The 25,575-nt window shown below is 34.9% G+C and overlaps 1 protein-coding gene across 3 annotated transcripts in view; it reads right to left on the reverse strand.

The window, feature by feature from the left end:
* VPS13C (vacuolar protein sorting 13 homolog C) overlaps positions 1 to 25,575 on the reverse strand; it is an 87,414-nt gene that overhangs the window by 13,591 nt on the left and 48,248 nt on the right. For all 3 annotated transcript variants that reach the window (XM_035335298.1, XM_035335297.1, XM_035335300.1), the window contains 31 exons: positions 25,395 to 25,525; positions 24,228 to 24,397; positions 23,447 to 23,685; positions 21,679 to 21,908; positions 21,121 to 21,213; positions 19,752 to 20,117; positions 18,742 to 18,831; positions 18,165 to 18,320; positions 16,865 to 17,129; positions 15,894 to 16,054; positions 15,251 to 15,372; positions 14,696 to 14,990; positions 12,967 to 13,356; positions 12,022 to 12,126; positions 11,075 to 11,239; positions 10,640 to 10,768; positions 9,450 to 9,583; positions 8,934 to 9,060; positions 8,096 to 8,331; positions 7,624 to 7,774; positions 6,929 to 7,069; positions 6,028 to 6,109; positions 5,855 to 5,924; positions 4,917 to 5,028; positions 3,837 to 3,950; positions 3,164 to 3,300; positions 2,801 to 2,882; positions 2,212 to 2,325; positions 1,908 to 1,983; positions 1,133 to 1,296; positions 647 to 692 (listed from right to left, as the gene is read on the reverse strand). In XM_035335298.1, coding sequence (XP_035191189.1) covers positions 647 to 692; positions 1,133 to 1,296; positions 1,908 to 1,983; positions 2,212 to 2,325; positions 2,801 to 2,882; positions 3,164 to 3,300; positions 3,837 to 3,950; positions 4,917 to 5,028; positions 5,855 to 5,924; positions 6,028 to 6,109; positions 6,929 to 7,069; positions 7,624 to 7,774; positions 8,096 to 8,331; positions 8,934 to 9,060; positions 9,450 to 9,583; positions 10,640 to 10,768; positions 11,075 to 11,239; positions 12,022 to 12,126; positions 12,967 to 13,356; positions 14,696 to 14,990; positions 15,251 to 15,372; positions 15,894 to 16,054; positions 16,865 to 17,129; positions 18,165 to 18,320; positions 18,742 to 18,831; positions 19,752 to 20,117; positions 21,121 to 21,213; positions 21,679 to 21,908; positions 23,447 to 23,685; positions 24,228 to 24,397; positions 25,395 to 25,525 — 4,893 coding nt within the window. The remainder of the gene's footprint in view (positions 1 to 646; positions 693 to 1,132; positions 1,297 to 1,907; positions 1,984 to 2,211; positions 2,326 to 2,800; positions 2,883 to 3,163; positions 3,301 to 3,836; positions 3,951 to 4,916; positions 5,029 to 5,854; positions 5,925 to 6,027; positions 6,110 to 6,928; positions 7,070 to 7,623; positions 7,775 to 8,095; positions 8,332 to 8,933; positions 9,061 to 9,449; positions 9,584 to 10,639; positions 10,769 to 11,074; positions 11,240 to 12,021; positions 12,127 to 12,966; positions 13,357 to 14,695; positions 14,991 to 15,250; positions 15,373 to 15,893; positions 16,055 to 16,864; positions 17,130 to 18,164; positions 18,321 to 18,741; positions 18,832 to 19,751; positions 20,118 to 21,120; positions 21,214 to 21,678; positions 21,909 to 23,446; positions 23,686 to 24,227; positions 24,398 to 25,394; positions 25,526 to 25,575) is intronic.

The raw sequence follows: 25,575 nt of genomic DNA on the forward strand, positions 1-25,575 counted from the left end.
TATTAATATTTCCCCAGCCTCTGGAGTCCCCTCAAAATAAACTATAGTGATAAGATGCCTGTCATCTTCGACAAACATATTATTTTAGTTGTTCATTATTTCTGTAGTATCCAGAATCTACTAGCTCAACATCTGATATACATGTGCCATGAACATTGTACGATATTGTATGGAGAAAATGTCACAGAATTGTAGAGTCATTTAGGTTGGAAAGACCTTCAAGACTCAGTCCAACCATCAAACTGACCTACTGAGTCCCATCACTAAACCCATGTCCCCATGTCATAACATCCAAAGCTTTTTCAATTAGTGCTTCTTAAAATTACTATTTTTTTCCAAAGAATCACAGAATCATTTTTAGTATCTTTAATTTTATTTAAAAAATAAACTGGGTACTAAGCAAGCCTTACAAAATACATTAAAAAGACAATCATTCCCTAATTCATACAAAGAGTGAAAAGGTGGTAAGCAAATAACAGCTAGAAATGTATCTGAGTAAAACACTGCATAAGGTTATATTTGAATTAGAAATACAACCTCCCTATGCTTTACCACCACTGCACTTAGACTGATATTACTTAAAATTAATAAATCCTAAAATATTGAAAGAAATCTTTAGGCAGTGCAGTGCAACCTTAGCGCTTACCTTCTACAGGTTTAGTGATTATGCCAGTCACACCCCCAACAACACCCTAGAACAAAGAAGATAATTAAGTTCCTGCTTAGAAATATGAATGCTATGGTTTAACTAGGCAACCAATTGTGTCATCCTTCATTTTAAAACTTAATAATGCAGTTCAATATCAGGAAAAAAAACATTTCCTTTTTACTTCAGATCTGTAAGGAAATGATAGCAAAGGGAAAAAAAAAAAAAAGGGGGGGAAGTTTCCCATTTTGAGACCCTATCCTCAATTCCCTGTGTTGGTCAAAAGAACTACATTACCTCAAACCCTAACACTGATAAATGATATTGAGGATATTGAGTCTCCTATAAACTGATTTTCTGTTCTTGTCTTCTGTTTAGTTTTTGTACTGATAAAGCCAAGTAAGACAATCAATCTCACATGCTTAAAAATCATATGCAAAGATTACAACATGTTGGCACATAATACACTCAACTTCAAATTCATACCCGCAACAAGCCTTTTCCTCCTTTGGCCAGGCTGTCACCGAAGTCTTTTGGCTGACGACCCATTTCCTCCCTCCGTTTCTGTTGATATTCTTTATCCATAGTAATGGCAGCTAAGCCTTTCCCAACAGAGCCAGTGATCCTAGACACCACCCCTGCTGCACCACCTGATGGAACAGATCACAAAGTAAAATTAACAGCAGAAAACACACAACAAACCACAAGGCTCAGAGATTTTTGTATTGAATTTAGATATTACTAATTTACAGACTGACTACCATGTTGATCATGAGAAGAAATTGGCCTGAAACTCACAAACTTAATAAAAGGTGACTCTTGAATCAGCTCAGTATATATTACATATCATATTGGATGGCATCTGACTTTTTGTTAATAGCTGCAACACACAGCTGAATAAAAAACTAAATGAACTCTAACAAGAACTGGTCCTCAGTGCATTTCTCAGGCTTTTCCAAATATTTTGGGACCATTATAATTTCTTGTTTCATCCACAGCATGTTACAAATTCAGTTAAACTTACCTAGCTTCCCAGTTTGCTTCCTAATTCTACAAAACAGATTTAGATGCTCTCAAGTAAGTTAGGTATGAATGGTCTGTAACATGAATACTGGCAATAGTATCTGATAAATTGTCAAAAAATTACCATGTAGGTATTTTCAGAAACTACTTTCCTTCCCAAATAAGAAAAATGCTATCCATGAGTTAACCTACTTTATTAAAAGAGTAACAATACTACCCACTATACATTACAACATACCCACTGTGTGTCCAAGAAGACTTCTAACACCAATTACAAAGCCCTCAGCAAATTCTTCAGGTCCTTGAACAGCACCCTGGTAACAAAGCTTATTATGAATAAAAGAAAACTATTTCAAGAAAGCACTAGCAATTCCTTTAAAATGATGAGGATGAAATCTTTTGAATATGGCATTTCTCTAATGTCAACATAAAAAAATACATTGCTTTCTTAACAGTGGAGAGTACAGTGATACAAAAAACTACAATCCTACCTGTATATCAACCTACTATTCATAGATGTTTGAATAATCACAAGGTCATACCTGGAAAGGCTCATAAAAGAAAGCTTCAACTCCCTCAGACAAGCCTCTGATTAAGCCAAATGGATTTCCAAGAACATCTAACCCAAGTACAAGAACATACATCTGTTTCAGGAACTGAATAAAAACAAAAACAAAAATTAACAAAAAAAATAAATGGAAAAAAAAAAAAAAGAAAAAACAAGAACAGCTTAATTGGTTGTTATACAGTTCAATGTTAGAATTCAAGGCTCATAAATTTTTTTACTGACTACCCAAGCAGGGTGTTAAAGCACTCAAGTGAGTATTTCTACTAAAATCAAGACTGGCTTAGGCAAAAGATGCAGTATATCTACAGATAAACAACAAAATACTGTGGTGAAAAAATGTGTAGACAAAAAGAACACAAAAGCAACTAAAACAAAATTCTTAAATAAATTTTCAGGAGGATTTTGTATTTACATTTCAGTCATGTGCCATCAGATTCCCACTTCAGTACCATAAACTTTAAAAAAAAAATAGCCTTTAGAGTTATTCACCTTTTCTTTCCTATTTTCCTCATTCTATAACATAGTTACTCAAAACTTGTCACAAAGGCTTGACTAAAACTTACTTGTTCACTGTAATGTCTAACAACTCTCTTCATCAGTTGGTCTCTCTTGTAGAACTGGTATTTAATTTGAAAGAAAGCAAGTCTGAAAGACAAGTATTGTGCATTATTTAACAACACACTTCCTCACATCCACGCTTCCTTCCTTTTAAACAGTCTATTTTGTCCTTCAGATAATCCTGAAGCCATATTCCCTAGCAAAGGAGCACAAACAACATCTTCCCTCCATTCCTCCCTTTCCTAAAAGGCTTCACCCATTTATACTAGTGTCAGTCAGCAACGTTTAACACAGACCTATTTATTAACATTTACTCTAGCTTTTTTTCCAAAATATTGAAATAATTTGAAAAATCTTTATTAGCTTACTTGAAAATAAGATCATCCACATCTGTTAGAGTAGCTCCAATACTTTTTAACAGTAAATTCAGAGAATGGATGGCTATCATTTCTTGACCCTTATCTGATGCTTCTCCACCTGAAGCCAGAGACAGGCTCAAATGCAACTGTAAAGAAACAATTAGTTAAACAAATAGACCTGTGCTGAAACAGTGTCAAGTTTATATTTTATTCCCTTTGAGGAAATGTAAAATTTGAATAAACATGCCTGAACTCACAATGGTATTGCTTTGATAACACATGCATTTATATGTATTTTCATATAGAGAAGTGCCAAATTGCCCTACAAAAATTAACTTTGCTTATGTTTACATGAGCAAATATAATAGAAGCAAACAAAAAAAAGCACCCCCCTCCTACATTTAACAGACAACATGTCTGTTAAATATATTCAGATTTTATATAGCTTTTTTCCATGTTATCTACATTGACTCCTCCCAATAAGCAACAGTTAAGTACTGTTTGTACTCTTAGACTACTAGTAAGTTTTCCAATGAGGTATTAAGTTCCAGAGAACATAAAAAAAATCCGAATTCCAAAGACAGTACGAAGAACTCAATTACCCAAAAGGTTGATCCTTAGTATAAGGAATTAAGAAGTCATTTATAGTCTTTTATTAGCTCAAATTATCTCTATTACATACCTTAATTGGAGAAATATGAAAAAGCTCAAAGAAACTCAGCATTGACAAGTCTGTTAAGGAAGACTCCATTAATTCGGTGTTAAGTGCATCTATGTCTTGCTGAATTAATTTAGACTGTTTTAATACAGAAAAAAGGCAAAAGGAAAAGAAGGTTATTTCATCACCATACATGACGGCACAAATAGCATACAAATATGTACATGTTATATATACATATATATATATATATATATATATATGAGGAAAAACCAGCAGAACTCATAATCATATCCAAATATAATAAAATTGCTAGCAACTAAAGGGCCAGCACCTCCAAAACTGGAAATGGACTAACTACTTTTGTATAAGAAATTGTAACGACACTCTCTTCTTTAAATGTGTAAATGGAGAGCGAGGTGAAGGAGCAGAAACAATTTCTGAAAGACTTCAGTTTTTTTTTGTTTTTTTTTTTTTTTTTTTTTATAGAGTACTTGATAGGCCCTTCAATTCCTCAATCACTAAAGGTGCCATTTCTGTATTAATTTAGAAAAATTAGTAAAATAACACACTTTGTGAGTTTATTTTGTTTTCTGTATTTCCTTGCCAAATCAGAATTTTAGACAGTACATCTGAAGGCAACATTTCTTAGAAAAAGAAGCTTGTGAGAATGACTCCTATGAACACTAGCGTCAAATGCAAGATGTCATCATTCTGAATACTATCTGAATAAAATACTTAAGTCAAAGCCATGAAAATTAACTGTCTTCTGCTCCCTAAAGACAAAAAGCAGAAGACACTGTGAACACATAGATGAATCAGTTAGAAGACCACTACACCCTGCAGTTATTTCACCTACCACCTGTAGCACTTTCTAGCTACAGTTGAAACAACTGTGTCAAACAATTAATGAAAAATTACAAGAACAAAATACCGTTATACATAACACAGTATCAGTTACTCAAACTTTGTTTCACTAAGAATTATCTTTAGAAGTCCCTCTACTCACTGTTCTCAAATGCAATATTCACTGAAATATTCAGAGAAATCACATAGGTCCATAACGATCTATTGTGGCAAAAACTGGTTTCTCCCATACATTACCCTTTGCCTTTCAATTTCTGGATCTGTAGATGGAGTGAAAAGTTCATTAAGTGCTCCTAAAAAGCCTTGATCAATTTTCAGTGCCATTTCCTGAATAAGAACCATGAAGTATCTAAAACAGGAATAGGAACAGTGTGTATTTGTACACATTTAAATACCACATGCTTTTTCTAAGTTTCACTACGTAATATTGCACAGTAGGACTGTCTACAGTATTTACTGTATATTTATAGTTAGGAGAGCTTGCCAGCCACATGAAACCATGTGTTGCTTTACTATACATTATTCATACCTTAACACTTTCAAAATTTACCTTAAAAATATTAACCATCACCAATTACCTGTTATATTTATAATTCTATATGCTCCATTGGTATCACCTAAACAGCATATATATTCCTCTTAGTCAACTGCCTTTCTCCAAAAGGCATATTATTGAGTTTTTATTTTATTAAAATTCACCATCCTCAAACATTTTATCAGTATCAGCTAGGTAGAAAAAACCTGCATTAGTAACCATCTATATGTTTTCATCTCACTTCGTGGTGCAAGAACTCAAATGAAGACACAGACATATTAAGTACAGAAGATACATTTCACAGTAAAACAGTCTTGAGCTACATTAGAGACTGTATGAGCTGTCTGTTGTTAGAGCAACAACAACAACAAAAAAACAGCACTATAAAGCCAACAGGCAGACATGCACCTCCGATGCTGTAGTAGAAGGTGCATCATTCAAATTGTTTAGTAACTTTTTTTTAACCAGGACAGTCCTTACTTTCTAAGTTTATTTTAGAATTTTGCTTTTTCACTAGAGACATTTAAAACTCAATTGAAGTCAAGAGTTGTTTGGATAAGACAATTTGACCTTTAAAATAGGGTTCACTTCTAAAAAGGTTTAAAATCTCTAAGGTATTACAACACACTGCTAAACTCACTTGAATTGCAGAACTTTGCTGTATTCGTTGAATCTAGTGATGACACTGATGTCAATGAATGGTTTTGGTTCTGAATTGGAAAATAAAAATATATGTAAGTATATATTAAAAAATTGCCAAGCTACTACCTTCAGTATTGTGTAAGGATTTTATCATTAATGGCTTTTACTTACCTGAATCCAAAGCAATTGACTTGGGAGGGGCCACCGGGTGAAACACAACAGGAAACATTGATCCTGGTAACTGATTATCAACCTGAATTATCGCATAATTACAGCCATGTTTTAATGACACAATAATCAAAGACCATTTTAATCAAAAAACATTGCAGTTTTAGAAGGCCTGAGGGTTTTTTTTGTTTTATTTTTTAAAATAAACTGTGGTCAAGAAGAATGTCATTCACATTTTGGGGGAAGAAGAAAAAGTGAGAAAGATTTTGCTGAAATTATTTCAGGATGTTACTTGTTTACTTGTAAAAGGTCAAATGGTTGAGGGATGCTTATAGAGTTTCATGCTCAAAGATTCATTTAGAGGGTCTGAAACTGATGGTATATGTTGTCTCAGTGAAAAAAAGCCAACAGTGAAAAGTAGAGCACCTTCATTCACTGTTAAACTCTTGTACGCTGATATATTACTGGATACTGGTTTTGAGTATTTAGATTTCTACTGTCTACTTTCCAGTAGACAGATTGCTTTTCTACACTAAGAGGTCTTAATGTCCAGGTACACTAGCTAGAACATGGTGTTACATGATAATATACAAGCTATGGTCAATACATTTTGAAAAAGGTTCTTGTTTTTTCCTTCTTCTAAAAACGGCAAAAAAAATTGTTTTTCATTATAGCACCCTGCTTTACAGTAACCCACAATTTTGTGTAATTTTTTCCATATGAAATTAAATCATGGAATGCACTACTTTCCCACAAATGTGTATTCATAGCATTTTTACTACCCTGACATCAGAGAGCAAAGAACCACATACATAAGATTCGGAGATGCCTCTTCATGCACATAAATTAATAAAATAAAAAAATCTGAAGTTTTTAGTATGTAGAACGTGATGAAAGATGTTACCTGCAACCAATATAGTTGAGCTCGTAAGCTTCTTTGGTGAGGTGACTGTTTGAATTCAACCTGAATTCCTGACAGGAAGCTACGTCGGATGCTACATCTAACCGGGAGACGCATTTCCATTGGAACTTTACTAAAATTCACCTGGTAATAATAAGAAAGCAGAGCTGATGTGTTATTTAATTAAGCTTCAGGATAAAGAAAAACACATTACTAGTAACACCTGGATTTTCATTACTTTCTGATACTATTAATTACTGAAATAACTCTCATCAAGTATTCACATAGGAAGGAAAGAAAATCACAAGTTAGTTTGAGAAGCATGTCACACTGCAACTTCAGTTGTCCAAATCAAGCACCTCTGTGTCATAACAACAGTAATAACTAATTCACAAGTTATCTCACACTGTTATAATTAGAGATGTTTACAGGCTGCTCTGTACCTAGTTGATGTTTCTAACCTGATCCTGAAAAATAATCTGTTACCTACTAATAAAACTATGGAAAATAGTTCAACATTGCCTCAGTATTACCTCAAAACAAGATATTCCATATAGAATATGAAACTATTCCAACGAAGTTTGCTGTTCATTTTGTGTTTCTGTTAATAGGTCATCTATCCATAATTAGCAACACAAGTCTGTTTTCACTGTTATTCAGGTACTACAGTCATTTAAATACTGAAACTCAAATCATACCTCAGTATTGTTGTCTAGTTTATGCCAACCTGGAGCTTGGAAAGCACTCTTACAAAGGTATTTTTGATAGGCTTGTTCCAACAGGTTTATTTGGTTTTGATTAAATGGTTTCCATTTCTGCTTCAGTTTCTGTTCCCAAACAACACCAGAGCTGCAGGACATACAAGAAGGTTACAATTTAAAAGTACTGAAGCCTTTCTTATGCATACAAACCATGTGAAAAGATATAATGCTCATTTTTCAGGCTTGAAATAAATACTACTTACTTTTTAAAAGAAGCTAAGAAATAGAGCAATTATATCCTAATCAAATCACACAATAGGAATAAAGGCAGAACTTTATTTTACTTAAGAGGTTCCACTTATATCTCATTGGAAAGACATTCCCACCAATTCAACTGTACTGCCAGAATTAAAATTGACTGTCAAATTTTGATTATTCAAATGAATTTTTAGGCTTCTATATGCAGTACCTAGTAATTCCTATGTAAGAGATTTCTTTTTTATTTTCGTTGTTAACAAGAGAAAGTCCAAGACTATGAATTGACAAGTTTATTTCTTGATCAGGTTGCTCCATCTCTTCTGCTTGTAATGCTTTGGAAACTAATGCAACATCATCTGTGAACAGCAGCACTCGTTGGCGTCCATCCAGGAAAGAAACCCAGTGTATCTGAGTATTTGCATTATATGGAAATTGGCCACATTCATCCTGTATTGGAAAAAATATATATATGTATAGGTATATTAGAGGAATAATATTGCTGTATGTATATAAACAAGTTTACTGGCACACATGCAAACCAGAACCAAAATAATAATTTTTTGTTGATTCAGTTTACTTTGTCATACTGATTTAGTGCAGTGTTGTATTCCAAGCACTGGCAAGAAGTGTGGATATTTTTTATTTTATTTTATTTTATTTTTTTGCTGCTGTTGTTTTTTTTTTCCTTTTCAAGTGTAGGCATTCCAGCAATAATTACAGATGAGAAGAACACTGGCAATGATTAGGGAACAAAGTCTTCACAGCAAAAGAAATGACCTAGAATATTAAGTCATGTAAGTAGAATTAATTAAATCACATACCGCAAAGCAGTAAAAATGGTTAATGATTTAAAAATGTTCTGTATTTCGAATGCAGAGATTTCTTGTTTGTTAATTTGTGAGTCAAAACTGAGATAGTTAAAATCCACTCCTCAAAAGCCCAAAGCAGTAATGAATTTAACCATAGTGATATAACATCTTGGAAAATTTTTAGACTTGTTATAGACCTAGACCAGTTCAAGTATTTACTTCTCTGCTTCTGAGATTTACCTTCAGTAGGTCATGTTCACCAAAATTTTGTGAGTAGCCCCAGGTCAATTTTCTTGTTTTGGTTGGATCTGTCCATGCAAACAGGCATGCTTGCTTTGGTTTCAACTCCATTTCCTCTTGTAATCCACTGCAGTTAGAAAAAAAATAGTAAGAAAGACAATAGCATTTGCTGTTTAAGACTGCTGCTTAAAGTGATACAGATAGTGGCGCTATATACTCCACTACTACAGCTTCTTAGCGGTGAGGCATGAAAGGTCTAGGCTACCAGCTCCCAACAAGACCAGCTGTAGCTAGGTTGCCTGTGAACTATGATCTATCTATACTACTACTATACTCTTTCCACGTTCTCAAACTATAAAGACTGACTAAAAGCAGGAATAAAATACTTCATCAGAAGTGTATAATATTTTTTATGGTACCTTTCACCATAAAGGTAAAAGAGAACCTTTGAGAAGAACCTTTCTTCTCAAAGTTTATCTACTTGTTAAACAACTAATGATTGTTTCTTTCACATACCTCTGTTTATATTTGATGGAGTCCCATGAAGTATGGTTAACAATTAGAGCCGGAGCAGCACCTTCATGATAATCTGAGAAGCTTATGAGAGTAGAATGCTCAGACACATTCACATCTACCAATAAGCCCCCATTCTGAAAAGAAAGTTAGAGAGAAAATTCAGTATTTATTCTATCCATAAATTCAGGTTAGAACAGACTGTAGGTTTAACTTAATTCAAAAATTATATTCCAATTATACCAAAAATGCTGTTTAAAACTAGACGCATAACGTTTTAAAAATTACTTCATTCAGTAAGTTCAGTAAAAACTATAGCCAGACATTCCCTTCTATTCACATTATAAAAATGAAAGTTAGGTTTAAGATACAAGTCTACACAACTGTACCAAAGTTCTTAAAGGTAGAATAATGATAGTTTGTTAACAAAGCTATCACTGCACAGAAAAATTCTATTGATTAAACCTCCCATCAAATCACATTGACCCTTTCTTTTAATGGCTTTCAAGACCCTGCTTAAATAAAATACACAACTGTGCCAACAGAACTCCAGATCCATGTTGACATCTTGCTCTGAAAACAGTTTTTCCAGCTGCTTCAGCAAACTTGGAGAGATGAAGTTATCTTCACCATCATTTGTATCTGAGCTAATTATGAGAAGCATTATCTTCAGAGGCTTGTCTGAACATGCCACAATTACATACACATTCCTGAATACTCGGAGAGATTAAATTCACGAAGAATTATGATTTTACTAACTCAATTCTAAAGTCAGACATATTTTTTTCCATCCTGAACATACATTAGATCATCAAGAAAACAAGACAGATATTGTATATTCAGATACCCAGCAGAAAATCAAGTCACCTAAGAAACACTCACTGCAAAGGAATGTTTTAAGCATAGTATATCATTTTTAATTTAATAGCACTATAGCTGTTCAGCTTCCTATAAGCTTGTCAAAACTAGATCATCTTGACTGAATCTGACAACTGTGAAAACACTGAGAATATTGTCGACTTGATTGAAAGCCTTTTTTTTTTTTTTAAATGAAAGAGTACTAAAGTGCAATGCACCAAGACCTCAAAGTACAAGGCTTCCATCTCAACTTGGGGAATCAAGCTGTACTAAGTTCAATTTCACAAAAGTAAAATAGAGTATTAAAAATGGACCACACAAAGTCATAGTCTCACCAATTCTTCCAGCCTCAGCAGAGTACCATTATCCGGGGTTTTAAACAGGAATGGTTTGGATGAGCTTTCATAGCCAACTACTCTTACACAAAGTTGACCAGATGAGTTTTCAGGCCAGAATGGAAGACACTATAAAACAAGAAATAAGCACTTGAACAGTTTGAATAGGTTTAATATAGTAAACAGTAGTAAACAATCTTGCGCGAGACACCTATTCAGATGCCCCAGTTGTCACTCTCATCTCTACTAAGAGATATAACAAGTAAATTTAGTAAATTATCTAAATGTTGCCCTGAGATGTGTGAAGCATCCAATGTGAGATGGATGCCTTAGAGAAGATGGAGCATTTATAGAAACCTTATTTTCTTAGTTGACAGCTGGAGACCAGCTATTCATCTATGATAACACCCAAAAGGAAGCAGACAGAAATATTACCTCTGAAGTTGAGATATAATTCCATTTGTTAGTTGGAAAAGAGCCATTAGGACCAATTTCTCCAACTTCTAGTTCCAAAGAAGATTTATTTGCTATTGTGTAGAATGGAGTGAACGTAACTATCCTGGTAAGGTTGAAACTACTCATTTTGATGCTAACTCCAACCTGTTGAACAAGGACAATTTGATCAAACAATTAACATGAAGATTCATGTTTACTTCATGGAAGGAAAGCCAATGTGACAGTAAATAAAAAGGCTAACACAGAATACTCCTGTTCTGAACACCTGCAATAAGAGAACAAAGAAGCATGCAGTAAAATGTGGTGCACTATGCAATATGATTAGCACAATGGTAAACAAGCAGTTTTAGCTGTAGTATGAGTATCAGCTTAGCAGGGAAAATTCCAACAGGAACACCTCTGCTGTAAATCAAGGCAACCTAAAATGATCATATCATAAGAAATCAATTAAAAAGTACATGGAAACGAAGTTCTAAAGTATTACTTGGAGCTGTGCTTCCAAAAGCAGAACAAATTGCAATTTTTATTCTGCTTAGCTTTGGAAATTAGTTTAAACAAAGCTGGCCACTGTGTAGAGTGAGGCTCTAAACAATCCCAAACAATTAAAACTTTAGAACATTAACTCTTTTGTCTTCACTATCAAGGTTCGTGTATTTTCCAATGGCCTAATACTAGTCATCTGTTATGTAAAACACAATGACCAATCATAATGGAATTTCTGTTGATGAAACTACTTGTAACCAGGCATAGATCTGAGTACCAGCCAAGACCTTAAATATTTAAGAATTAGCAGCCAAGACATTAAATATTGCCATGATTTAAAAGCAGTATAAGTAGTGAAATAAAGGCCTCAAAATGAAGAAAAGAAAGAAATCAAGACAAAAGTGCCTCAAGAGACCCCACAAAACACATCAAAGCTTTCTTACCAGATAGTCCATGTTATTAGCTGAACATTTGACACATCCATAGCTTCCTACAGTATCAAGGGAAAAGCTACTGGACCATGCACTTGTTGAAATACATAACTGGATCTACACACACACAAAAAAAGACGTGGAAAATGCTTCAATAAATTAATTTTAGAGTTCATGCATTATGGAGTGCTTCTATATCACATGTAGCAGTACTAAGAAGACATTTAAGTGCTTTTAAAACTTTATATAACTTAAGATAAGCCTAAGCATGTAGTACCATTATTCATATTCTCATTTGTTAGTCTATGCTTGATGTCTGGGAAAGATGTTACAATAAAAGTAGTAACAGACTATGGTTACTGAGAGCACACACAGTGATGGAAAAAAAAAAATACAATTTTGTACTGCTTTACAAACTGGAAGTGGAATTAAAAGAATCAAAGGAACACCTTGTCAAGACTGTTTCTTCAACTGCTTCCATTACTGTTGGGTGAAAAAAATATAATGAAATGGAAAGAGGGGTCACTTTACAAAGAAAAAAAAAAGTATCTTTTACCACAGTACTCTTCATTTAGCCATGGAAATGCCATGCCAAAACAATATAAAAGAAGTATGATTCAACATTGTGCATGTTAAATGTCAAAGCACCGAGGTGATTAAGACAAGTCTGTGATTTTTCTTAATTCACTGGAACATACCTCCACAGGTATATTTACTTCCATCTTGCATACATTCATTAAATTCCTCTACGAGACAGAAGAATTTTCCGGGAAGTAAGCTGGGAAGGTACCCACTGACTATTCAGGACCTACCCACTCTATATGGCCACCCAGCTTCCAACCTTTGACAAAAATTCTCCTGAGGGTGTAGATGGATTGGAATGGGAAGGGCAGCTCAGTTTTCAGCTTCAAAGCAGGATTTTAATAGCACTACCACCATCACCTAAAATAAGCATACCTTATTTTTACTAAAAATATTTTTCTTCTTAAAGGAGAATAAAACAATATCTCTGTAATCTGCTGGATGCTTCACATGAATGTCTTCAGCTCGATATTGGAGAACACGGGAAGTCTTGTTGATTATCCAATATGGACTGAACACAGACAAGATCATACGGCTTCCGATTCTCCTGGTGTGTATGTAAATGTCCACTGTCATCACTTTTGCAGAATCGGAGGTGAAACACACTGGAAAAAATTCAGGCATCCCATCACGAATTCTAAAATGTCCGTTCCAGTTTTTGCCTTGATATTTTACCAAGACAAGCTCCATTATTTCCCCAGCAATTCTGGAATGAAATACATCTGCAGCACTCCCTTCCAGCAATTCACGGATTTCTGCTGTTCCCTGTAGTAAAAATTGTAAGGGACAAATTAAGCTTTTAACATGAAGAACGTGTATTCACAAAACAGCGTTTTTCTTGTCTTTCAGGGTATTCGTGCATTATGTATTTTAGTAGCGTTATGTCCCAACTTCCAAACACTTTCATTTCCTATGAACCACTTGATGTCAATTGCACTTTTCTTGCAGGACAGTAAAGACTAAACGATTCTGGATTTCAGGAAGACAAATGAGTTCCAATGTATCCCCCATCCTTGTTCCTTCCTTCCTACGTGACTTCCAGTAGATTTTGGCAATGAGTTCTCATTTCCATGGCAATGTTACTAGGTGCAATACTGAATTTTTTGTGCTGCAAATGCACAGCCAAGACATTTCACATGAAACAACGCAGAAGACAGAACTCTGGCAGCTGTGTCATACTGCTGGGTACCACAGCTCTCCTTAGGGACCAGCACCTCAGAACAGCAGCTTTCCTCATTTTAGCTAAAAAAACGGTGTATCATACCATACTGAGCAGTGGCCAGGCTTGGTTAGTTGATGGACATAAAGATTATAAGCTCACCTACAGATGAAGTTACTTCAGAAACAGATTTGAATTACTAGTTTATTTAAGGCAATGGCACACTGTTTTACATTCTTTGACTTTGGGTATTGAAGTGGAGTGAAGGGAAGGAAAATTGGTAATAGTGCTCTTACTATAGCAGACAGAAGCAAAAGGAAGATCTAAATGAATGTGACAGCCAGTTGTGTGACCAGGACAAAACAGAACAAACTAGGATGATAGCTACAGATCCTCATGCCATTTCTATTTACCAGAATCATTCAGCTCTTCTTTGAAAACGTGTATTAGAAACAGAAGATACTGCAAGTAGAGCAAGAACGTCAACATAGGATTCTGCAAAGAAATCCTCTGATTTGTGCATGGGAAGCCTCACAGTAGCACTCAGTAAAGAGTCGGTGTTGGAATGGAGACAAGTTGTCTTTCTACATAGAAGAAAAGCACCCATACTTTCAGGCTTTTTTTCCTTACATCTCTCCTTGTGAAACAAAAGCTATCCTGCAATACATTAACAGGATCTCAGAAGTATTTAAGAGACACCAATCCAATACAGGTTTAATATTTCAGGAGCAAAGCGAAACTGGCTAAGTAGATCCAAAGGAAAAAATAACTAATCCCCCACATTCCTAGGGCGAATCCATCAGCCAACTTTGTAATTTACAGAAGAATATACAATAAACAGCATTCAGTATCTTCTACTCTACTTCTACCTCCAGTTCTAAGTGTATGCAAATCTTCATTAAAATCAAGGAAAGCATTTCAGAACAGAACCATGGAATAACCTACCTCAAGCAAATATTTCAAGGAGTACGGCAAAAGATTCCTCACAGTCAGCGTAGGATAAAGGTGGATGATGTAGGCAGGATCCCACTCCTCTCCAGATGTTGAAATAAAATTCAGTTGATCGGGTACAGCTGTTGAGCTGACTATTAGAGGCAAGAAATTCATCTCAGTGGCTGGGCACTGTAACAAGCACTTTACTTCATTGCTTCTATGTAGCTCTTCTCTCCAGGCAATGTAAGTTGTGGACTCTCTGAATTGACCCTCTAATATTCCTGTTGGTTGAACATATAAATGACACCTACGACAAGAAGACAGAATTGGTACACAAAATGTCCTTGCATCAACAGCTACCAGCACCCATTTCAAAGTAATTGCTAGCTTTCTGGAGGGTTTTTGCAAGCACACTGTGTAATTACCTAATAAAGACAGTTTTGTTTGTTGGATTTTTTTTTTTCCCAACCAGGAAGAGTTCCAAGTACAAATTTAAGCTCCCACAATAATGCTATATTTGTGTATCAGTCTTGCAAACAATAGCCCTATAGAACAGAAAAAGCATACCTATATGAATGTAAAGGAACATGAAATTCCTCCTCTGGCTTAGATATGCCAATCAGCTCCAGCGATCTGGAGTCCCTATCCAGTTTATAGATTATAAATGGGATGGAGAAATGGTTCTTGATCTAGGATCAAAAAGAATGACTTCCATTACATTTGTTTGGTACTCATTTCTAAAAAAAAATATATGAATAGCAAAAAGGAAGGAAAATAGTAGATTTAATCACTCACCTGGACAATAGACTTAAACACATCTTAGTAAGAAATACGGTTCTGAAGGAGAACAGTATGCAAGCATATGAGAAGACTATGCTTCCTTTTAAGTTCCATGAATTGAAAAACATGCTTACAATGCATTTAAAATAAACCACATACAATGTATGTATTCCAAACTCAGTGTACGGGACACTAGAAAGCTAAACAAAGAATAATTTACAAAAAAAATCTAACTTGTCATCTCCCAGAAAAAAAAAAAAAAAGTATATAGTATAAATAAAAAATAGTTTAACAAATACAGTAAGTTACTTAATAATTTGCCTTTAATCAGCTTTTGGGGAAAGTACTATCTGAAAACAAAAAAAAAAAGGTAAGAAAAGCAAAGTCACTCAGAGGGAAGAATATTTATTTCAGGTTTAGTTTTGTTTACCTGCAGAGGAGATCGTACACTAATAACCTTATTTCCTTCTGTAGCATCTATCTGGACAATAATAGAGTCTGAACGATCAACAAGAAGGTTTTTAATGTTGTACAGTCGCCGCCCTGGTTTGGCAATAGGAATGTTTACCACTTCATTGTATCCTTGAAGTTCTAATCCACAAAAATACACAGGTGTTAATTATGCAAAACATAAATCACATTACCTTTTTTAAGAATTGAACAATGTTTAAGTTTCTCTAGACTCGGCAACTGTCAAAGTTGCCCTCTGGCAAAAACAACTTTAAGTGGCATTTGAGCACAAGGGAAAACTGAAGCTTAAAAGCAGAAAACTCTTGAAGACCTTAACTTTCCGTAACGTCATATTATGATGAATAGCGTATTTTTTAAGTTAACAACTACAACACTGAGCATTATCTTTTCATCGTGGCCAAGTATCTTCATAAGGAATTGGAAAGAAAGGAGAAAAAAAAAATTATGTATGACGAGTTATGATGTCCTATGCCCCCAGGAATATTCTTTAGCAAAGCTGAAAACACAGAATATTCATAAACGCTCTAAGCAAAATAACTAACTACAAAAAAATAAATGGGTAGTAAGGATGCTGAGAAATGAAGGTCCTGTTTAACAGGAGTTGGAACCCACAAGCCCATGTCTCAGGAGCCTTTAAGATGATCTATCAATGACTATACTAAAGCATCTTCCATTTTGTTCAAAAAGGTAAGAAAAATACTGCACTTTTCATTCTCTGGAAAACTGGGCAGAATACATTTTGTATCATTTTAAGAAGCCAGCAGTAGCTGGTTTTAGTTTGTTTGTTTTCAATTGCTATCAGTACTCGAAAGCAGTTTCAACAAAACATACCTCACCTAAATTTTAATTACACTGAATTTAACCATGCTGACTCCCTTGTTTTCCCCATTCTCAATTTATAGTAACATGCAGTGTTCCCTATTAAAATACCTAAATTTAAAGAGAAGATGGAACTCTCTTGCCGATGCAATGTAGACAGCTTTCCTTGTTGAGGAGCTTCAAAAACTGAGTATTCTAGTTCCATGTTCTGGCCACTTTCTACAAGGTTCACATTTGCTTTTTCAACTGAATTAACAATCCGAAAATTGGAGCTAGGAAGCACTTTAAGAGGAACACCCAGGGCATTTTTCACTATGAATGGAGCTGTGTCTTTAAAGGAATAGTCAAACGTGGATGCAGTCCCTTCTGAAAATGCCTGCAATGAAGAACATCCATAATTAAAACAATATAATGAGTATGTAACCATATCTAAATAGCCACAGCAAGAAATATAAAAAAATTGAAGTCTTTAAAAGATAGGGCCCAGAAAATAGTGTTTTGAATAGATATATGTATGTGTGTATATATATATATATATATATAAAACTCTATATATACACACACTATAGATCGATCGATATGTGTAGTAATATTTCAGAGAAGTAAAGTTTACTTATGGAGATTTTACTATTCTGTATCTAACAACAAATGATGATACCATACTAAGTATTCGTGCTCCTCATGGGGATATTTTTATTGTTGCTGGAGCGTTGTAAGAGAAAACAAAGATATGGGACACCAAATTCCCAAACACATTCACCATACACATACTTGGTACTTAACCACAACATACGCTTACTAACACGTTTTATTACACAGAAGTTGTATTAACTGACCCCCCAATATACTAGCTTAGAGAACTCTTGTTCATTTAAAATTAAAAAAAAAAAAAAAAAAAAAAAAAAATCACTCAATTGGGAGTGAGACAGATTCTGTGCAAATGGCTTGATATAGTTAGCAAAATTTATTCTCCCATTAAAAAAAAAGCCTTGGACACTCATAAGTGTGCACATGACCAGAAGAAAAAATAAAAAAAATAAAACAGGACATTCTACTTTCACAGTTTAATAGCCAATCCTAAAACGCACACTTTTCTTAGTATTCTACTATGGAACAGTCTTACAAAGAAACGGCAAGCTGAATGAAAATAAAGCCCTCCAATAAATACAAATGTTTCCTACACTTCATCTTCTGACATATTAACAGAAATGTACTTCCCTTTCAAAAGCCAGCACCGCCTTTTTGTTACCCCTATAGGGCTATCAGAGTAAAACTCCTCATCACTGATAGGTAACACTTGTCAGGGCTCTAAAAACATCACTAGCTTGAGATAGCAGCACAGAAAGCTCTTCTAAAGTCCAAACTTACCACAAAGCTAAATAATTTGGCACCTTTTGCCTGTTAGGATTACCTTGGCTAGGTTACTGAAAACAGCGAGACAGCATTTGGATATTGTTATATTCATTGTATCCTTCGAAGAAATGTTAACTGCAGTTTGTGGCTCAGGAAGAATAATGAAATCATCACCAGGCATCAAACTTCTCTCTTGGACAGGGTTAGTCTTCATCTAAAACCAAAATTTCTTTAGGCAATTATGAACATACTGAACTACTTCCTCCTATGTTAAAACAGGAAAAAGCTTGGTCTACACTTGAAACTTTTGCCAAGCAGAGGAATACCTACCTTACCTCATAAACCTGTAATACATCTTAAACTTGTCAGTAACATGGAAACTTTATACCAATATCGAAGGCAAACAAGTTATTTTATTCCATTTCTGCATGTGTGGTTGCATGCTATGCTTTGCTCATGCACTAGACAAATAACATTATTCAGATTTCTACAGACTGAATATTTCCCTGCAAAATTCCGTAGTTCCCTCCAAGTAACTGCATTTGAATGGTCACTGTTCTGTTATAAAAAAATTACTAAAATACAACTGTCTATTCAAACCAAGTATTTACATAGTTTCCACTACATTTACATACTTCCAGCTTTAAACGCCATTGCTTCTTTCCTCCTTCAATTCTTTCAATAAGAGGCTCCCATACTGCAAAAGTTTCATTGTAATAATGGACCTAAAGAAAGAATCAAAATTTAGTATGAAGAAGTTCCTTCCTGAAGTAGTTAGTACACTGAAAAAGCTGTTTTAATCTCTTTCACATTTCAGAAGTCTAGTATTAATATTTAACAGCTTCAAAAATCAATACACACAAGTGAAATACATCATACATTTTTTCTTCAGTGACGTGATTTTTAAAGCATTAACTATCTGGCTTACTTAAAAAGAAATAGGACCAAGCAGCCTAGTAATTTCATAGCTTTTTATTTAACACATTTCATTAATATAATGCAGTCTCTATTTTCTCCTACAGTGTCCATGAGAATGACTTTGAGATCAGTAACTTCAACAAAGTACTTCATTTTTACTATGAAATAGCAATTGGCCTGAACAAAAAAAACTCTTTAGTCTATATCTGGCCCACTGGAACAATTCATCTAAATGCCACCTTAAATATTTATTTCTTTTCAGACACTGCATATCTGAATAAAAAACTGTTGGCCAGGCGCAATTCCGGAAGCTCACTTTCAGCTGTTGTCCCCATCCCTCCTCCCTTTTGGGACCTCATTTTATATGATTAGGTATGTATCTTCCATACTCTATTGTGACATGCACACCTAGCAATGCAAAGAAGGTTACTTGCATAACCAGTAAAGAAAGGAGTTATCATTATACAGGAGTTAATTATTTCACAGTAGTAATTGCCATTAAAACCTCCTACTGAATTCATGTATATCTGTACTGATCTATGAAATTCCTATAACAAATATGCTTACTCAATACTTGCCTGACAACTGAATAATTCCTAAGACCATTACAATGCAAACCTATTTTTAACTCAGCTATTGCTAGAAACTAGTAGAAATGAAGTTACTTGAACATTAAGGTAATAAGTGCAGTAACGTTTTAAATTGCAAATAATTTGATAGTACAAACCTCCAGTGACATATCAGCAGAGACCTCCATCAGCGAGGACCAGTTCTTAAGCACACCTGAAAACACAGATTCTACCAACAATAAAGGAATAGTGCGATGTCCCAGACCACATTCCAAGGTGACCTGAACAGATTTCACTACGATGTCAAACTTCTCTTGTTTCACAGCATGCTCACAGTCCTTAAAAGTTTCTGTTGCTTCTGTAGCTACATCAACACCAAGAAACCAAGCATTGTATTGATCTAAAGGCTTCACTTGCCACAAATTTTCACAGACTTCAGTTGCTCCTCTAGAATCCTCTTCTGTCGCTTTTGGCTTTAGGGCAGCCATAATGGTCACCACAGTATTTAGAATTATTGGTGAGATCTTGAACAACAACAACAAAAAATCATCTATTACTCAAAACATTTTAAAATTGATGAACATATAAAAATACATGATACATGAAAATGGCAAGTAACTCTTAGGTTCTTGATACAGGTATACAGCATTAAAAAAACAAGTTAAGCAGCTTAAATTCTAAGAAACAGAACCTATTCATGGACCTCCTCTTACTTTCCTTTCCCATAACATTTCCTAGGTCCTCTCTCACAATCCCACAGGGTCAAGAAGAATATTCTAAGATTGCAATTTCATTTTTACCAAGACATGGTATTCACACAACAGCAGCCAGACACCTTTTCCCTACTACACTGTAAATCGTCAACACTTAAAAATCAATTTTTAAGAATTTCAAGGTGTTCAAAAAAGCATATCAGAGTTATGTACAATACCATTTCACTTAATGGTACAGTACATCTGTCAAAAGCTTTAAGCATAATATACTATTGTTTCCAATTTAAATTTCGTTACTGGCTATTTTTTCAGATCAGAAATACAAAAGTATGAGGATTTTTATAGGAGAGTTAGCAAGTTATACTCAGATATACCTTTACTATACTTGCTTAATAATTTACCTACTAAGAACACTATTTCACATTGTGTATCACCATGGAATTCACATTAAGAGCCTTAAGTTAACATGCAATTCTGTGTACATTCCTGTTTATAAACCTCTCGGAAGAGAAAAATACTGGCAGTGGCAGGGAAAGGGTTGTTTCATAAAAGTGGAAGAAACCAGTTGGAGGAATCCTAGTATCCAGTATTTAAATTTGCCCTTTTTTTGCCAAGAGATGGCCAAAACAATAAATATGTAATGATTTTTCCAACTCAGAGCAGCCCTGAAAAACAAAAATGCCTATTTCCAGAATTAAACTGATGGAAAAAAACAAAAGTTTTAGGTAGGGATACATGGATTAAAAAAAAAAATAAGCTACAGCTCATTTTACAAAGCTCTTCTTCAAAAGACAGCTTTAATAATCTAACTTACCTTTATAACAAGTTCTTCTATTGTTACTACCACAGTTTGTAACCCCGAGACATGCCTCATATTTTCCATGACCAGAGAACATGGTCGTAACACCTGTGTGAAAAATACAATTTGATTAAGGTTACTCCTAGCATTTTGAAATACTTGTATTTTTTAATCCCATTGGCAAAAGGCTACTGATCCAATAAAACAACTGGTCTTCAAGTAACAGCATTCTTTCTACATTACTGTGCTTCAATTCCAAAATTGCTGGAATTGCAGTAAACAAGGTTGTGTAGATGTATTCTGAGTCTTCAAAATCGCTCATGCAATTTCTTCACTATGAAACCTTTACTTCAATGTACATGTTTTAAACAAAGGTCTATGTGATGAAGTCTTGTGCATTCTGACAAATGATTCCCTTTTAAATGGCAGTCTGCATACACACTGCCCTTTCCTATCTTCATAATAATTACATGAGAACTGAGTTTTCTGAGTGCTATGGATATACCAACAAACAGACATGCCTGCCAGCTGTTGTCATTATTTTTTTTCATTATGGAAAACAAGTTTTCATACCTTAGTAACACTCTTGTCTTGTTTTTCTCTGAGAAAGGCACAAGCCAACACTTTGAAGTCCTTCACTTGAGCGGTCATCCTCTGTGCAAGCTTTCCCGAATTCATAGATAAGTCACATTGGAAAGAAACTTTTAAGGCAGGGGCATCAGCACTGGTCAAATTAGCAACAAACACAATTTCTGGATCCATGATCACAGCTTTTACTCTCATATTTGGCCGTACAGATGTTTCTGTGAAAATAAGTAAAATCACCCTTGAATATAATAGGATCAACAGCATTATTATATATGTAATACCTCAACTATGCATAAAATTTGGTACATAGTTTTTAAAGGTGTAAATTTTACAAATATTTCAGTCTTTACAGTAATGCTGTAGTATTTCACTAAAAAGTAAAATCATAGTGTCCAGAAATCAGCAGCAAACTGGTAAGCAGTTTCATTCTGAAGAAACTGTCTCTCAATACTATATAAAAACATTATTTGCTCAATGCTCTGCAGTCAACCTAAGTAATGGCTCTATAAAGCCAAACTCACAACAGTTATCTTCTGGTTCAATGCCTAAAGCAACTAAGCTCTTTAGAATGAAGATTTTCTAATTGTACACTGCTAATTTCATTTCAATTTCTTGTCTGAATATCCACACAGTCTCCAAACAGGATAAAATCACATGTATCTCAGTTCAAAGGAGGACTCTTAACATACTAATGACCTAATGATGGATCAAGACACTTCAGTTCTGAATGATAAGGAGGTATAAGGGTGTGTAACCCTCATGCACGCTAGTACTCATTACATAGGTTTCCCCAGCCTAGCACTTGCTGGAATATTCATCAGAATATTGCACCCATACAATTGAACAAAAGGCAATTTGAGGCTTGGAGTGCTACAACAGCAAAAGCAAAGAAAGCCAGGCATCATCAGTTGCAGCCAGCAACACATTTGGGTAGCCAACACATTTGAGCAGCTACTTAAAGTACCCTTTTTCTGGTGTGTGTATCATCCCTCCTTTATCATGTGACTTGGCACATCTCCATCAATGGAAGAAGAGAGGAAGTGAACTGCTGACATAACTAGAACAACTCGTAAAACTGAGGTCTCACTCCCAACACTCTGCCAAGTTCCCAAAAGAGAAGGATGTGGGGAACAGTCCAGACTACACAATCCACAGATGCGGTGTGACCACAAGTCAGTCAAGCCTGGCAATCACTTAAGACCAAACAAAACTCAACTCAAAAGTGGTCTTTTTTGCCTTTGTTTCATCAAACCATACCTTCAGTCTTTAACCAAAAAGAGAAAAGTTGCCTTCATCAAAAACTTAGTTTTCCGTATCTTTGAAACAATAACATACATTATCAGTTGGAATACCAACATACAGTTTCAAAATTCTTAGCTTGCAGATAGGTAAGACACTCTTTGCCACTCACATCTGTGGTGCAAGTTGTTCTTTTTACTTTAACTACTATCCACATGGTCTGTTCTTGCACCCTTTGCAGAAATAATTAAGAGTAAATAAGATGAGTGCAAATACTATTTAGCAGGAATGAGTTTCAGTAGTTAGTTCTGTTGCAGAGCACAACATGGATACTTAATATAACAGTAACCTATGGAGAATTATGTATAGCATTACTCTATGGACAATTTAAATTGTATTTGTTCTTCATAACGTCTAAGTCTGATAGCAAGATAAGCACTCGAACACTTTTGGATGAATTATTTCCAATATGAAGTCGGTGAAAAGAAAGGGAAAAGAAGGCCGTTTTACAGACCTGTTTCTGGTTTGGATTTCCCAGAAGCAACGTGCTTTAAATGGAGCTGTGTAGATTTTTCAGCTGAAGATGCCGGCATTGAGTTAACAAAGAATTCCGCTACTGTCAACAAAAACTCCATACTGGCACATATGTACAGCTTGTCAAGGATAGCGACAACTTCAGTTCCGTTTTCATCCTGTTTGTAACTTATGTCTATCATAGAACTGTCATTTGTGTCATATTTCTTGTCTATCATTCTGGAAAATAAGTTTAATGACAAATATTTCTAATATCATAACACATTAATATAGAAAAAATAGGATACATGGTATCATTTTCCCTCCCTTTGTCATTTATAAAAGAATTGCTAAATAAGCAATCAACATTTTCTACAGTGAAATGAGGATATAGACTTTTCTCTAACAGAGGAATAATTTCAATTCCAACTGTGTCCTACAATTTAGGAATTACACATGCAGCATTTAATAATCAGACTACAGTACAGTACCTAGAACTCTCTAACCGGGGCTGGTTGCACTCTACTCAGCCCTTCACCACAGTTGACTGTAATATTCAAGCCTCCCAGGTATTTTTTTTAATTACATCAGAAACCAACATATAATTTGAAGAAACCTGTTTAACATTATTAAAAATACATCACTAATTGCTTTAGTGCGTAGCACAACTGACAGCCCTACTACATTCTATCAGTGCCATGTGAAGCAAAGTATAGATCTATGAAACAGTCTTCCTCATAAATTGCATGGACTTTTTAAATTTCTGATGCATTCATACTTACCTTGCTGTCACATTCTGAATTCCTTCCCTGAGATCATCCAGGGTACATGCCTTAAGTTTAACATTTATATCCATCGAGCCGTTAGAAAACATCTTGCCTGATGATGCCATGAGATGAAGTCGGAGTTCACCAAGGCGTAATCTGTCACTATGCAGCAAAAGTGGGGACTTCTATATAATGAGAAGCAGTAAAATTACTTAGTACAGAACAAAGTAGTAAGCACACTTCTCATGAGGCTAGTCACACAAATGTGCATTAGAATCTGCAAATGGAAGAAGCCTCTTGATGTCCTGAGTCCTTTAACCATACAAATTAGTCAAAGAAAGTAACTGAAGTACACATAATTTCTAGCAGTTGTTCAGAATGCATGACTCAATGATATTTAACTTGACTCTGAACCTCCCACCAGAAAATCCCTCTACTCCCATCACACTAACTCCATTTACAACCAGGACCTCAGCATTAAATAGAAAGGATATAAATAAGGCATTTAAATCCTACCACATTAGTGCATTTCTTCCTGGTGATGCTTGTTCCACAAGAACTTTTCAAAACACACCCACTGCGAATTCCTGCATTACAGTCACTTTAAACACAAAGCTACCACCCATTCACTAGGTACCAAGGTGTAAAAACCTTCACATCAAGACAAAGCCTATGAAGTCATGATAACAAGGCAGCATTATACATTTCTCTTCTGTTTTCAGCACAGTTTGAGTTTTTCAGGGTGTTTGTTAATAGATCACACTCAGGGCTACGTAAGAGTGAAGTATGGAGCATGTACATATTGCAGCTGTTTATTAACGATACAGGCATCGTGCACTGAACTAGCATCATGGAGGCTAGCAATTCCTACTTTCTAAGTTTTCATTTCTTAGGTTGGATAACTGGAATCAAGTCTTGAATGACCAAAGAGATGGTGGGTTGTATTGGTTGGTTATTTTTTTTTTTTTTGAATGTGTGATTTTTAGAAGTGCACTGACATTCTTCAAATTAAGGCCATTCTATGCTCAAAGTCTCCAGGTTGAAGGATAAATTGCCTAAGATCCATAAGGCAAGCATAACAAGGTCAAGACAACAGATGAAATATTTTATTTTACTGTCTTGAGTTCTGTCCATGTGCAAAGTTCCCCACCCCAGCAGTATAATAAAGGGTTTGTCACAAACCTGATTCACATCTCTGTTGTAGAGAATTACTGAAAGTGACTCAAAATTGAAGTCAAATTTAAGTGTTTCGTAATGTTCTGCAGAAGACTCAACTGTAGAAACACTTTTTTGTCCCAAAGCAAGAAGAGGGTCTGTTGATAAAAAGAAAATATATTTACATTTCTTTAGAATACTAAGCTTG

Source organism: Oxyura jamaicensis, chromosome 10 (assembly GCF_011077185.1).
Source record: "Oxyura jamaicensis isolate SHBP4307 breed ruddy duck chromosome 10, BPBGC_Ojam_1.0, whole genome shotgun sequence".
Classification (NCBI taxonomy): Eukaryota; Metazoa; Chordata; class Aves; order Anseriformes; family Anatidae; genus Oxyura; species Oxyura jamaicensis.